Raw genomic sequence first — 15,130 nt, forward strand, 5'->3', positions numbered from 1 at the left:
CATTCTGCCCATATTTAAATGGGTTATACTATTAAAAATATTCTGTATAGCTAAATCCAGCCCATAACTATGAACATTTGTATTTACACTTCCATCCGCAGATATTCCAGGACTAATGTTAGAATAGCACCACCCACTGTCATATTCTGTGTCCACCTCAGTAATTGTTCCACCTGCTTAGTCTTGTCTCTCTCTGCCCCACTGGGAATGTGGGGGATGCCTGGCGTGATGAGCGGCTGCTTCTGAAGTTTCTGCATCTTCTCTGATGTCAGAAGAGATGCTGAGGGAGTGATCAGATAGTGAAACTGCACTACTGCAGAGAGGCAAGAAAGATTAGGTGTGTCCCCCTGGGAACAATTAGTGAGCTGGACCGGGCACAAAAAGGCTCTTCAATACAAAGAGCAGGTGGCGCTATTCTAACATCAGTCTCAGAATATCTGGGGACAGAAACTTTTTTAACAAGTGTAAATACACAAAATGATTATAATTATGGGCTGCATTTATAACTAGAAACAAAATTTTTAGTGGGACAAGCCCTTTAAATGAAACAGGGCACTTACCGTTCTCACCAATCAAATAAGTAGGATGGCTGTAGCAGCTTACAGCACCCATGAATTCTGGTTAGAGAGGTTGCTGCTATCTTGTAAGTTGTATTATGTAGTTGTACATAATTAGAATTGTGAATCTTCTTTTGTTTAAACTCCACTGAAGCAGACAGATTTCCCATAATTACAAAAAATTGTCAAGAGGCAAAAAGGAAAAGAAATGTGCTACATTGTAGTCAGGCCTATTTTACCAATCTGCTGCTAGACTGACAATATCAAGTCCCCTGCCGAGCGTGCGCATCATGTGTTATTTTCAATCACTCTCTACAATAACTAATATGTTAATAGGAGCCTCGGAGATTCCCCTCCTGTATTATTCACTATAAATGGCTGATTATTATGTTTTTGGCTACGAAACCACTGATTGCATCTGCATGTATAGAGATGAATAATAACCATATTCACATAATTATCCACATAATGGCAGGATCATGACACACACAGCAAGCGCACATCTCTGCAACGTACAATAATGTGTTGCCGCTCACCACGCTGCCAGGATAAGGAAGCGCAATCTTTTCCCCATATCACAGTCTTCCCATAGAAATACTGAGGCATTCATCAGGCAGCGCCAGTCACATTCTCTATGACGTCACTGGGCTGTAAAATAACACTAGGCTTTCCTATTTAGTAAGGGTCTGGCTATAGTGGGGAAGAAGTTGCAGTCACACCCAGGCCTGTGCCTGAGGGGGCCTAAAGGTTATAGGGGGCATATAGGTGGCCATATAAGAAGAAACTGGCATTATAAATGGTACCTGGTAAGTAGGGGTCCTACTATAATTTTGGCACTGAGGCATTGAAGCTTCAAGTTACACCTCTGCTATTTAGAACATAAATATAATTAATGGCTACCTATCAATGTCTATTAGATGTAGTGGGATTGTTTTCTTCTCTCTGCTCTAAATTAGATCTCTTTCTGGTTTGATGTAAGAACTGGCTTGATCAGATGCTGCTTCTTCTCCCCTCTCACAGCAAGCAGTCTCATACAGACACTACAGGAGAGATACTGCAGCTGCATCCTCCCTCATCCCAGTCTCGTATCTACTGGTTTATACTAGATAGATTTTTTTCTGTTTTAGACGTTAGAAGGTTTAACCCTTTCCAATCCACTGTCTGACCTCTGAAGACATTATGATTTAAGGCTGCGCAGCTCCGATGTTGGAAGATGTCCGTCGGGGTTCTCTTACTGTATATTGCCAACCTCTCTTGTGTTGGAGCCTATCCAACATATCACCTCATGCAGTACTGGCTTTAGCCAGTATATAGCGCCATTGTATAACGGCAGAAAAAGAGTAAGTCCCCTATGAAAATCAGGATATAAATTGGATTGGAAAGGGTTAACATTTAGAGAGAGACTGCAGGTAGGGAGAATTATGTAATGCTTGAATGTGAGGAAGATGACACTTTCCTCTAATTACGTTTATTGCAAAGTTTCATGCATTCCCATGTACTACTGATTTGTGCAAAAATGTGTACAAAACATAATAGTAATTATAGCTATGTTTTAAAGGTCCTGCCGTAACCACAGGTGCTATGCCTTAGTGAGCTATCTTCTCCTCTAAAGCAGTACTGCGTTTTATTGAAAACATAGCTTTAGCACTGGCTTGTGGATAGCGTTATTTGATGGACTCGAGAAGAAGCATCAAACTGAACTCTGCTTATTATGGGCAACAAGGGCACTTTTCCCTCAAAGAAAGGTGTGGTACATAAGGCTCAGTGGTAAAATAGGCCAAAACTATAAGACAATCTCTAATCAGAAGCCCATTTAGAATCTGTGACTTGTTAAATAGTTTAGAAGCAGCATATAAAGGACACATCCTCAATGCTATCCCTCACCTGCACGAGTGCCTAATGGGCAATTGTCTCCTTTTCTCCTTGGCGAGTCCTCCTAGAAGTCTTTTTTCTTGATTTATAGTAAGAGTAGTGTTTATTACTAGTTAACTTATTTTAACTAAGTTTTAACGTTAAGGAAGTGGCCATGGAAAGTATAGATCATATCCTGATCTTATTGTGTAGCCCACTGATACCACCAAAGCTCTATACTATGATGGACCATCTCATCATAGACAGATCAAGATTCCCCCTTCATCATAAAACACCTCTATCAGGCCATCGGCTTCTAAAGGCAATATTGATTAGCTTCAAAAGATACAGGCTGCCATTTGCTCATTTCAAAGAATTGCAAAAACTCAAAGGCCTTCAAAACATGGTACCTATCAACTGTACTCCGCAAGCTCCTCACATCCTCCCCCACACAACATTACATGTACCTGGGACTCCCTCAAACAAACACAACTGAAATAAATACTGTACATGAGTCAGAGATGAGTTGTGTCAATAAATACATAGTAGAGGGTCCGGAGCTCATGAATTCTCTGGAACATCTATGAGAAGGAATGATTATCCTCGAGACTCAAGAGACCTGGAAGAAAAGAGGAGATGTTGGTCAGCATGAACAAAAAACCTTTAGCTATATCAAACAATGCAAAATAAAATCTATTAATATACAAAAACACACTACTAGGAGTCTAAATACGTCAAATTCAGTGAGAGCTTCCTCTAGTAGTGGCTACAGGCAGCGGGAATTTTACAGACTATTGTTGTATGAAGACATGGAGGTTTGGAGCTTTGTATTAGAAAATGGAGCTAATACACCTGTGAAGTTATACTGTATTATGTAATCACTCCACACAGAATTTTGGACGAACAGCAGAAAATAAACAATAAGGTAAACTTTAAGGCCTCCATCCCACGAGCGTGACGGGGTCCGCCGCGTAATATTACGCAGTGAAGCCCGTCACGGCGCCCCCCAGAGCCCCTATACTTACCTGCGGGAGATAGCGTGAAATCGCTTCCCCGCCCACCGCCGCCGCGTCACCGCCCGTCCCCGCCCACCGCCGCCGCGTCACCGGCCGTGTCACGTGCACAGCCGGCCGTGTCACGTGACGCGGCCGGCCGCGTCATATGGCGTCATATGACGCGCGGCGGTGGGCGGGAAAGCGTTTTTTCACGCTATCTCCCGCTGGTTACAGCGGGAGATAGCGTGAACGGACGGCTTCCATTGACTGCAATGGAAGCCGTCAGTGCGTACAGCCCGTCCTCACCCGCAGAAAATAGAGCATGCTGCGGGTGAGGACGGGAGAAATCGCGGTGCGTAATTCCGCGGTGGAATTACGCATCGTGAGCATTGTGCTATTAGGTTCAATAGAACCCAATAGCTGCGGGCAACGCAGCGGATTTTCGCCGCGAATTACGCGGCGGAAATCCGTTCGTGGGAAGGAGGCCTAAAGGGAACGTGTCATCAACTATAAGCACCATAAACTATAAGCACCAGGAACGGCTGACAGGGTGAGTATGAAATGAGGCACCCAGAACTCCACGTCACCTAAACTATAAGCACCATAACTTAGTTTATGGTGCATATAGTTGATAACAGGTTCCATTCAAGCGTAGCAATCATCAGGGTAGTATTTCCCTGCATTCCCCGCGGGAAACACAATTCAAACTCGCCCGTGGACAGGCAGCCCAATTGTTTTGCGGACGTTAATGCAGCCCTATGGGCGGCTTGTTTTGTAGATTCGCAAATCAAATCCGCCTGTGGACATTGGCTTAAGTATGAGGTCTGGAGTCCAGGATATGACAGAGATTTGTGCAGTGCTGCTGTTTTATATTTTCAATGTCAGCAAGCAGAAATCTTAGAAAAGAGAAGGAACTGAAACACAAACTGTATGTTTAAGTCATAACTTTTCATTATACAATAATCAAGCTTCCCTAGAATGGGATTTTTATTCAATGAGAAGTGACCTGCTGCCCGTGTAGTTTAATAACTTTATAGAAGGTAAATACACTTCTCTTACGTGTAACTATTCTGCTGCTGCCGACGTCGAGCTGTCCTCATTTTTTCGAACCTGGCCTCCATCTCCTCCAGCACTTTTGGTGTGTAGCGTACAACTAGCTTCACAGTTCCTTGTGCTGCTTTCAGAAGTTCCACCGCCTTCTCATGCTGCTCTCCCTCCACGCTCTGCAGAGCAGCATATATCAATGATTTTATATCCTAAAAATGTTCTATGTCTCTACAGAATCATGAAGACAGCATCTAAGCTAACAGAATCCTACAAAATTCAAGGCCATACATATATCAAAGAACATTATTGCAGATTCTACAAGGACATAACCACTGGGGTAGCAGGCATGGTATCTGCTATTGCTCCCTGTGGCCAGATTTGGACTATAGGGACAGAATAATGGGCAATTATTCAGGGACCTACACCATCTGTTGTTAGTCATTTAGTCATTCACGACTCTCAGTGACCGTAAAGGCGAGCCCCCTCTATGCTTTTCGGTTTTGCACTGCTTCCTTCAGTTGTGTGATATCCATGCCAGTATCAGCTCTGACATGATCAGCCATGGTGTCCTTTGGTGCCAGGTCTTCTTTTGCCACTGATCTGTCCAAGCATTATAGATTTTTCTAGCGACTCTGCTCCCACTACATGGCCAAAATATGTGAGCCGAGTCTAGCCCTCTCGTCCTCCAGTGATATATCGGGTCTTATACGATTCAGGATTTCTCTGTTTGTTACTCTCACCATCCAGGGCATATGCAGCAGCTTTCGCCAGCGCCACAGCTCAAACACATCAGTCCTCCTTCTATCAGCTTTTTTCTCAGTCCAGATTTCACATTGATACATGGCTATGGGGAAAACGATGATTTCCATTATCTTGCATTTAGTTGCGATACCGATATCCCTACTTTTCCAGATTTTGTCCATGTTTAGCATCGTGCTCCGCCCTAATGCTATTCTACGTTTTATCTCTGGCATAGGTTCTCCAGCCTGGTCAATTTTTGAGCCAAGGAAGATGAAGTCTCTCACGCATTCTATGACCTCATTGTCGATTTTGATTTGAATTTGGCCATTTTTTGCAGTTGTCATAATTTTAATCTTCCTTAATTTCAGGTGGAGACTAGAGATGAGCGAGCGTACTCGGATAAGCACTACTCGCTCGAGTAATTTGCTTTATCCGAGTATCGCTGTGCTCGTCCCTGAAGATTCGGGTGCCGGCACGGAGCGGGGAGCTGCAGGGGAGAGCGGGGAGAAACGGAGGGGAGATCTTTCTCTCCCTCTCTCCCGCCCGCTCTCCCCTGCTCCCCGCTGCGACTCACCTGTCAGCCGCAGCGGCACCCGAATCTTCAGGGACGAGCACAGCGATACTCGGATAAAGCAAATTACTCGAGCGAGTAGTGCTTTTCCAAGTACGCTCGCTCATCTCTAGTGGAGACCCATTTTTTTCACTTTCAGTTTTAATCTTCCATATCAGCTTCTTCAGACCTGCTTCTGTTTCAGCAAGCAGAGTGGTATCGTCCGCAAAACAGAGATTGTTTATGTTTCTTTCACCTATTTTCACCCCAATTTCCAATTTGTCTAGGTCCATTTTCTGCATGATCACTTCCGCGTGTAGGTTAAGCAAGAAGGGTGAGAGGATGCAGCCCTGTCGGATGCCTTTGCCGATTCCAAACTAATTCCAAGCCTTTGCTGATTTCAAGACCCACGATTGTTTCTAGATGTGATCTATAAATATCATTTGCAGGATCTGATACTTGGCATACAAAGTGTAGGGGGATCCCAATCTCCTGGTCTGTGAAGAGCAATTACATATAGTAATATAGTGTCAGAAAGTGACCACTAGTGGGCTCAGTATTAGTCTGTTTGGCAGAGAAAGGGTGCTCTGGCTTGTTAATCAGGAGGCACCTGAGAAATTTTCGTAATGAAGAGGTATGCCAATTAGCTAGAAGCTTATGAGTTCCAGGAATTCTGGTACCCAGACTGTATGGAAGAGACACACTCTGTACTGCAGCATGTATTGGTAAGGGACTTTGGTTATGACGATATGATATGTTAAGGCACTAGGCCTGTTAGTTATGGCCATATATAATGTATAATTAGAGGCCAGGCGGCCAAGTATTGCTTTATGTACCAGTTAACTGTCAAGTGTGAACTGCTTTAAACTATTGTGGTGATGCAATAAAACTAGCAGGTGCCAGATAAAATAATATTTCCGATTGTCAAGTGAGTTTCTGAGAGGGACACCAACTGTCTGATGAAAAAGAGAATGATCCAAGAGTTATTAATCACTTAGTGTCACATAGAATATGCACAAGAGTGAACCCTCCTGGAGGGTTCAACAATGCTAGAAAGCCATAGACATTAGATTTTCACTCATGATCTAAGGTGCATTTTCCCCTAGTATTATTTCTTACGAGGTTAATAGATCCCTCATGTTGATTTTCCTGGTCTTGATCTTTTTAGGCCACTCAGAAAGCTAGCTTCAAGTTTCTGAGGCTTGATGCAAAATCTGTACCATATTGACCCTCTACCATTATGTGCCATTCATACTACTGCTATGCTCTATGTTGGTAGAGGGGTCTTTGGACATCCTAAAGTTGCAAGCTTTAGGTGCAACAACCACCTCTACATTTCTATAGATGTGCCCTGTGAAACATATAAGGAGATTAGAATTTATACAGGATGTTATAATGAGAATATAAATGGTGCCAGTGACCATAGAGGGGTAGTCTAGGTAATATAAAGTTATAACTAACTTACCACTCCATTGACTGAGAGAAGCTGGTCCCCCCGTTTCAGCCCTCCATGGCGATCTGCCACACCACCAGGAATAATACGTGAAATGTAAATAGGGGAGTTTTGTTCTTTGCCTCCCATAATATTGAACCCTAGACCCTCATCTGTTTTCGGAAGCTCCACAACTCTTGGGTGGGCATGGCCTTCACTGGCAGCAAAAGCAGCAACAGTTGCCTAAAAAGGAATGAAAAAAAAAACAGATCAACCCTGAAGGTTTGTTGTTTGCTTTGGTTTCTGCTTTCTTTCTGAGCATTTGCACCTCAAACGTTTATACATTGATGCAGTCAAGAATGAGACTCCACAACTTAGTTAACAGTAAAACGAACAAATGAATGAATATTAGTGTAATATATCAGTTCTTATATACCAAGGAGAACCCACATAAACATCCAGAAAACCATCTAGTTTTTTTCCCATTAAAATGAAGGATGTTCATGTGTAAACACCTTTTGCCTTCAAAACAGGATCAATTCTTCTAGGTACACTTGCACACAGTTTTTGAAGGAACCAAACAAAGATCTATTGTGGATGTAAGCTTGTTCAAATCTTTCTATTTCTTCATCTCACAGACAGACTGTTGAGATCAGGGCTCTGGAGGCCATATCAATACTTCCAGGACTCCTTGTTCTTTTTTACGCTGAAGATAGTTCTTAATGACATTGGCTGTATGTTTTGGGGTTGTTGTCCGGCTGCAGACTAAATTTGGAGCCAATCAGACGCCTTCCTGATGGTATTACATGATAGATAAGTATCTGCCAGTATTTCTCAGCATTGAGGACATCAATAATCCTGACCAAATCCCCAACTCCATTTACTGAAATGCAGCAAACTTGTAACTTGTAACTTCAAAAGAGCTTGAAAAGCACATCTTGAAACCCCAGTCTGCTTTGAAAATTTGGGTAACACCTTGCTGATGCAGTATGACTAACTACATTATGTTTTGTTGCCATGCTCAGTCTTGCTATGGTGTATGACCTGTGACATGAAACTGTCTTCCACAACCTCACCTTTGTAGCAAACTTTGGCTGTTCTGTTTCAGTTAATGACTGTATTTCAACATACACATGAAAATGATGATTATTATCACCTGTTTGGTATAACTGGTTAATTATTCATCTGACCAAAATCCTACAAAATCCCCACTGTCTAGAAGAATTGATGCTGTTTTGAAGGCAAAACGTAGCCGGCTTGAAGGCAAAGGTTGGCCAAACAAGGGATGGTTGATTTGATTTAAGATTTTTTTTTTTGGTTCATTCACTTTTCATTTTGTTAATTGACAAAAATAAACTATTAACACTTCTATTTTTGAAAACATTCTTACTTTGCAGATTTTTTTGCCCACCTGCCTAATACTTTTGCACAGTACTGTATATTAGTCAGACCTTGGACAGTCCCTGTGCCCACATAGAAATCTATGCCAGCTAGGAGCTGGAGTAGATTTCCGGTATCATTTATACCAGTTTCTGAGATACATTTTTCATAAATGTGTTGGTCTGGATTAGAGATGAGCGAATATACTCGTTTCGAGTAATTACTCGATCGAGCACCGCGATTTTCGAGTACTTCCGTACTCGGGTGAAAAGATTCGGGGGGCGGGGGGAGGCGTGGCGGAGTGGGGGGTAGCAGCGGGGAACAGGGGAGAGCCCTCTCTCTCTCCCTCTCCCCCCCACTCCCCGCTGCAACCCCCTACTCACCCAAGGCCCCCCCCGAATCTTTTCACCTGAGTACGGAAGTACTCGAAAAGGGGTGTGGCCGAGTAGGGTCGCTCATCTCTAGTCTGGGTCGGCACATCACCACCCAAACAAGTCATGCCCCCTTTTCAGGAAAATGGTATGGAGCAGCATACATAACAAAAAATTGGAAATTTTTTGTACAGGCTAGCCTTGTGCAAAAATGTGCAACTTTTTATGTGTGTTTTTCATTTGATAAATCTCCCTCTATGAACCTAAGGAGTAACTTGAAGCTCCTGGACTCTGATGCAAACCTTGCGTAAGAGCTCCAGAACCTTCACCATTTATAGTATTACTGCCCTCTTAGTTGTCAGAGGTAGTGTCAGACTGGGATTTCTTGGACTCAAAAGAGGGCCCACCTGCCATTCATACAGAACATCTGAATATCTTCTTTATATTGCATGATAACTATTTTCCTTACCATTGTATGCACAGGACATATCATTACTAATCTCTAATAGGATATTTGAGAATTGAAGTGTATGTCTGGTTATATACTGTAGGAGAGTGCACAATGATGGTTTTTCTAAATAACTTGTATTGCAGATTCTGTTCTGTTAACTTGCTCCAATACAGGAGAATCACATTACATCCTACAGCGCTGGCTCACATACTGGACGCAGGACGCTCAGTCTCCTAGTGCATAGACATGAGCAACTCTTAGAAGCCCAACTATTTAGAAGCAAAATCTGCAGTCCAAGTTATTTAGCAAAATTATTATTGTGCACAGTCCTCGACTATAGTTGTTTCTCTATATAAATGGAGGAACATTTTAACTCATAAGAAATAGACCCTAGTGCCAAGTGGTTGGTTCCAAAGTCATATCTAAGTGGGGTTGTCTTCCGATAAATTTTTGGGAAGCATTATCTTGTGAGAACCTGGGTCTCCAGAGGATCCTCTGGTGTGCCAATGTAACCCTGGTCTTTGGATACCCTCAGAAACAAATGCTAAAGTATGCCTGCAAACTCCCATATGGAACCACTATATTGGACTTACAATATATAGCAGATAGGTCTTCTTAAAGTGGATTTTTGTCCAAAATGTACATATACATGGATGCAATTGGCAGCCTTCTCTGTGTACATACCCTTACAGAGAACACTGTCAATCATTGAGAAGACTCACTCATGCTGCAGGAATAAGGTTGCTCTGTACAATTTCCTGAACAACTATATATGATTACAATTAGCGCCTCCTGCTCTATAAAATATAGAAAAAGAAAATATCCATAGGAATTGTTATATTTGAGCCAGCAACTATATTTACAATTGTGCTTCCCTTTTAACTTGGATCCCCAGATAGCACTATTTGGCCTATTAGATGGGGAAATATAGCCATATTATACCCGAATTTCACTTAGGAAAGTTTTTTTTTTTTTAACCAGGAAGACAAACTGCTATGAGGTGGATGGCAGTGGAGACGCCCTGTTTTAGAATGGGCGAGGCTGGTTAATACAACAATCTCCTAGGAAAAAATAATTTACCAACACAGGGGATGTCCCGATAAATTTTCAAAAGATATGGTGATCCTGGCTTAATTCGTACCAAACATTATAAATGGCTCTATCGAAATAGATGCATAAACTACTAAACTACTACATATCAAATAAGTTTTATATATATATATGTATATACCAATATGTTTGTTGAACTGTTTATTATAAGTTATGAGAACAGAGCCTGTTTATTTCCATACTATAAGGCCACTCTCACACATCCACTTTTTACTGCGATTATCGTGGCATTCTAACAGCGCAATTTTCGAGCGCTGTCTGCTCTATTTTGTCGCGATTAATGCACCTCATCGCCAATCAGTATCATGGGGTGCGTTAAAACCTGCTGTCGGAGGCAGTAACCTGTGTCTGAAAACGGAAGTAAATTCGCGGCAAATTGCTTTGCCAATGCTATGTTTGAGAGTGGCCTATAGGAAGGGAGACGATATCCCTTACCCTATTCTTCCGTATATATGAACAAGAAAAAATATTGTACAAATTCTGTATGTCTGTGTTACTTATACTAATATTGTAATATTCTGAATAAAGCGAAGTACAAAAAACTATATTTAAAAAGCTATAACACTGGTCACTTTTTATGGTTGGTAACAATTGCTTATTGGACAACCAAATAATACACCCTACAAGATGACATCATCTACTAGTGTTCAACTTGCGCAAAAGACATGCAAGATAACATAATAGTATATGGCACATCACAACTCACCTTGGCAGTGGCATGTGCCCTTATTTCAGCATTACCTGTGATATCTAAGGTATCGTATAATTGCTCATACACCTGCATGGAGAGAATACAGACATAATATAACAGTAAATACAATATGTACCTTCAATATAGTCCAAATCTAACTGCAACCATTGATTTGTATACATCATGCACACATGACGCTGTTAATTTTCGCATACTCAGCTACAAACCTGTTTAAAACAAATCACAGAGATGAGAGAAAAAACAAAGACATTCACTGAAAAAGCCCAAAATGCAATAACTGATAGGCAGCAAAGCAGGCACAATCGGTGCAGAGCAGGCACAATCGCCACCGGCACAATCACCCTAGGGCAGGCACAATCGCCGTAAGCCATAATAGAATGCAGTTAGCCAGACTATGACATGGAGGAGCTACTTGTTCAATGCAGCCTAATGTGCAGTCACCCACTCAACCCAGCCCAGATTGGGGAGAGGGACTGCATATAATCATAGCCTGCACATGTGAACGATACCAAAGATGCCAGCCAAAGATGGATTTGCCCCACCATACAAGATATCAACTCTCCCTGATATAGCAGTGGGTTGCCCTTTATCTTCAAAGTAGGCCGCACTAGCTGACATCTTGGGCTCCCCCAAAATCTATAGCAAACTGCATGCAAGTAAGTTAAGTGGGTGACTGCACATTAGTCTGCATTGAACAAGTAGCCCCTCCATGTCATAACCTGGCTAACTGCATTCTATTAGGGTTTACGGCGATTGTGCCTGCCCTAGGGTGATTGTGCCGGTGGTGATTGTGCCTGCTCTGCGGTGATTGTGCCTGCTTTGCAGCCTATAAGGTATTGCATTTTTGGCTTTTTCAGTGAATTTTTCTGTTTAAAACAGATTTTTTTTAAATTATAGAATCTGATTTTGAATAAGAAATAGATTATAATCTGCAATTTAAGCAGCAATACCAAATCTCTGTACAAAAGGCTCCCCATAGGCAGGGACCAGCTAGAGTGTCTCAATGGACAGTGACTATTCAGAGTGCTCCTTCTGTAGTTCAGACCCAGAACTAGTCCTGAATATTCATGAACGGCATGCTAGCCACACCCACCCCACCCTTCAGCCAATGATTGGCAGCTCTTTTTCTATGTACAGGCAGACAGCAGTCAATCAGTGGCTGCAAAGCAGAATGGGTGTAACTAGCCTGCAGCTCCTGAATATCCAGGACTACTTCAAGTAGTCCTCTATACATGTGCTGCCACAGCTACACACAGCAGGTATAGCACTGTGTGTGCCTGTCACTAGCTTGTGCTGTTCTCAGATGGGGGTGCAAAAAGATGGTGATAGAGTCTCTTTAAGTACGGAGGAGGTTACGTTACAGTTTGGGAATGCTTTACTTGGTATGATCCTGGCCTGTTGGGTGTGGTAGCAAAAACCATGAACACGGACATTGATATTCTAGACAATAATGTACTGCTGACAATGTGGCAATACTCTGGGAATGGTCAGCAGTACTTCCAACATGACAGTGTGCCTTGTCATAAATCCAACACTGTTTTACGCTGGTTTAAGGATATGGATGTTCTACAATTGGACTGGCCTACCTGAGCCCTATTGAACATCTTTGGGACAAACTAGAACATCAGGTGAGGAAATATGAACAATATCCATCATCTTTAAGATAACTCACTAGGATGCAGGGTGAATGGAGGGAAATACCAGCTAAAGTGTATTGGACATTAGTAGAAAGTATGCTGCAGAGAGTTTCTGATGTCATTAGGGCCAAAGGAGCCTGCTAAGTATTATCCTATGGGAATAAATGCAACTTTTGATTCTTGATCACGTGTCCAACTAGTGTTGGTAGGATAGTGTATGATAGATTTAGTATTTGGAAAAGCAGAATTGTACAAAGAAGATTGAACAATGAACTAGTCCATGATATCTTATAAACTGACCTCTCTTATTGCAGAACAGAACTTGCTCTGTAAAACACGTTGAAGGGCTTGTAGTTTCTGAGGTGGAACTTCTCCACTTCGTTGCAGTCTTTCGAGCAGCTCAATTGCACGGGAAACATCTACAAGATATAGATGATGATTAGTGAAAATGTACCTTTCAATCAGTATTTCATGCTACTAGAGATCCAGCTAATGCCATAGTCTAAGACCGCCTTCACAAACGCAGGCAGCGTCATTTTAATTGGAGTGCACACACCAGAGGATCCATTTGCAATCCACAAAAGGCTTTTTAAGCACTATGAAGGATGGACATTAATGTTGCTCGACCATTTATGCAAGTTTGTGTAATGATAATGTAAATCTCAATTTATTACGTTTTTTAAATGTTATGTCTGAAATGTATAAAATGTTCTATATATTTTATATTAAATTAACCCTTTGCAATGCAATTTTGGATTCAGGATTTCCTAGGGGGGCTTTCTCTTTCTGCCATTATACAATGGCACCATCTGCTGGTTAGAGCCAGTACTGCAGTATGGGACATGCTGGAGAGGCCTCCGACAACAGAGCGGCCAGTAATTTACAGTAAAAATACCCTGCCAGACATCTTCCAACATCGGAGCTGTACAGCCTTCAATCAAAATGTCTTTAGACGTCAGACAGTGGATTGGAAAGGGTTAATACCAAATAGTAATTTAACTTTTCAAACACAAGGTTGAGGCACAGCCTGTGATATGGAGTCCGGCGAAGGATGGATAAAATGATCAGGACAAGAAAGTGGAAGCATGAATAGGAGTTTTCGGGGTACTATACCCCAACTAGAACAGAGCCATTGCCAAGGAACGAAAAATAATAGGTATTTATAAGTTAACTATTAGAGATGAGCGAGAGTACTCGCTAAGGGCAAATACTCGAGCGATTATTGCCTTTTGCGAGTACCTGCCTGCTCGTCTCAAAAGATTCAGGTGCCGGCGGGGGGGCGGGGAGAGGTGGGGGAGGGCGGGGAGGAACAGGGGGGAGATCTCTCCCCCCAGCCCCGCTCACTCTCGCAACTTACCGCTCACACCCGCTGGCACCCAAATCTTTTGAGACGAGCGGGCAGGTACTCGCAAAAGGCAATAATCACTCGAGTATTTGCCCTTAGCGAGTACGCTCGTTCATCTCTATTAACTATGCGTCAACATTTACTGATTTTTTTTTGCTTTGTTTTTACAATATTTAACTTTTATTACTGTCTTCAATATTAATACGGCATATTGTATTTGGTTTTAAGTATGTAGAAAATGAAATTTTTCAATACATACAATTTATTTTTCTGTTATGTACACTTAGAAGAGGATATTTCAAATATCTTAAAGAGTGCGAAAAAGTGGGTCATCACCAACCAGAAAAAAACGTGCCTACTATGAGCATCTTCAGTTCCTCTGTACAAGTCAGGAACTTCGTGAGTAGTATGCTCTATATGAAATGAATAATGTAACTTCTTCTATATATATAATACAAAGTACTCATGTTAACACTGAATAATTAGAGATGAGCGAACGTACTCGTTTAGGGCTATTTCGCAATCGAGCATCGCTTTTTTTCGAGTAACTGCCTACTCGGGTGAAAAGATTCGGGGGGCGCCGTGGTGGAGCAGGGGGTAGCAGTGGGGAACAGGGGGGAGCTCTCTCCCCTCCCCCCCCCCACACTGCAACCCCCCGCTCATCCCCGGCGCCCCCCGAATGTTTTCACCCGAGTAGGCAGTTACTCGAAAAAAATCAATGCTCAATTGCGAAATAGCCCTAAACGAGTACGTTCGCTCATCACTATTAATAATGTATTTATATATTATGTTATAAACTCTTACCTTTATTAAAAAACATTTGTCAAATTTGTAATAACTATATCCAAACTACTATGAGTTGACACAATTATATTACTTTATTATATAGTAAGACAGAAGGGTTACAGTTATTTTATGACTAACATGAATAGCAATAAATGACCTAATAGA

The 15,130-nt window shown here is 42.0% G+C and overlaps 1 protein-coding gene across 1 annotated transcript in view; it reads right to left on the reverse strand.

The window, feature by feature from the left end:
• Positions 1 to 2,576: 2,576 nt before the first annotated feature.
• The window catches only part of LIN7B (lin-7 homolog B, crumbs cell polarity complex component), a 35,284-nt gene continuing 22,730 nt past the window's right edge, over positions 2,577 to 15,130 (reverse strand). Inside the window, exons 2-6 of the mRNA XM_066607905.1 lie at positions 13,135 to 13,253; positions 11,192 to 11,263; positions 7,207 to 7,416; positions 4,463 to 4,626; positions 2,577 to 3,027 (exon numbers count right to left, since the gene is read on the reverse strand). Of these exons, the coding sequence (XP_066464002.1) occupies positions 3,006 to 3,027; positions 4,463 to 4,626; positions 7,207 to 7,416; positions 11,192 to 11,263; positions 13,135 to 13,253 (587 nt within the window). The 3' untranslated portion in view covers positions 2,577 to 3,005. The remainder of the gene's footprint in view (positions 3,028 to 4,462; positions 4,627 to 7,206; positions 7,417 to 11,191; positions 11,264 to 13,134; positions 13,254 to 15,130) is intronic.

The sequence above is a fragment of the Eleutherodactylus coqui genome, chromosome 6 (assembly GCF_035609145.1).
Source record: "Eleutherodactylus coqui strain aEleCoq1 chromosome 6, aEleCoq1.hap1, whole genome shotgun sequence".
NCBI lineage: Eukaryota > Metazoa > Chordata > Amphibia > Anura > Eleutherodactylidae > Eleutherodactylus > Eleutherodactylus coqui.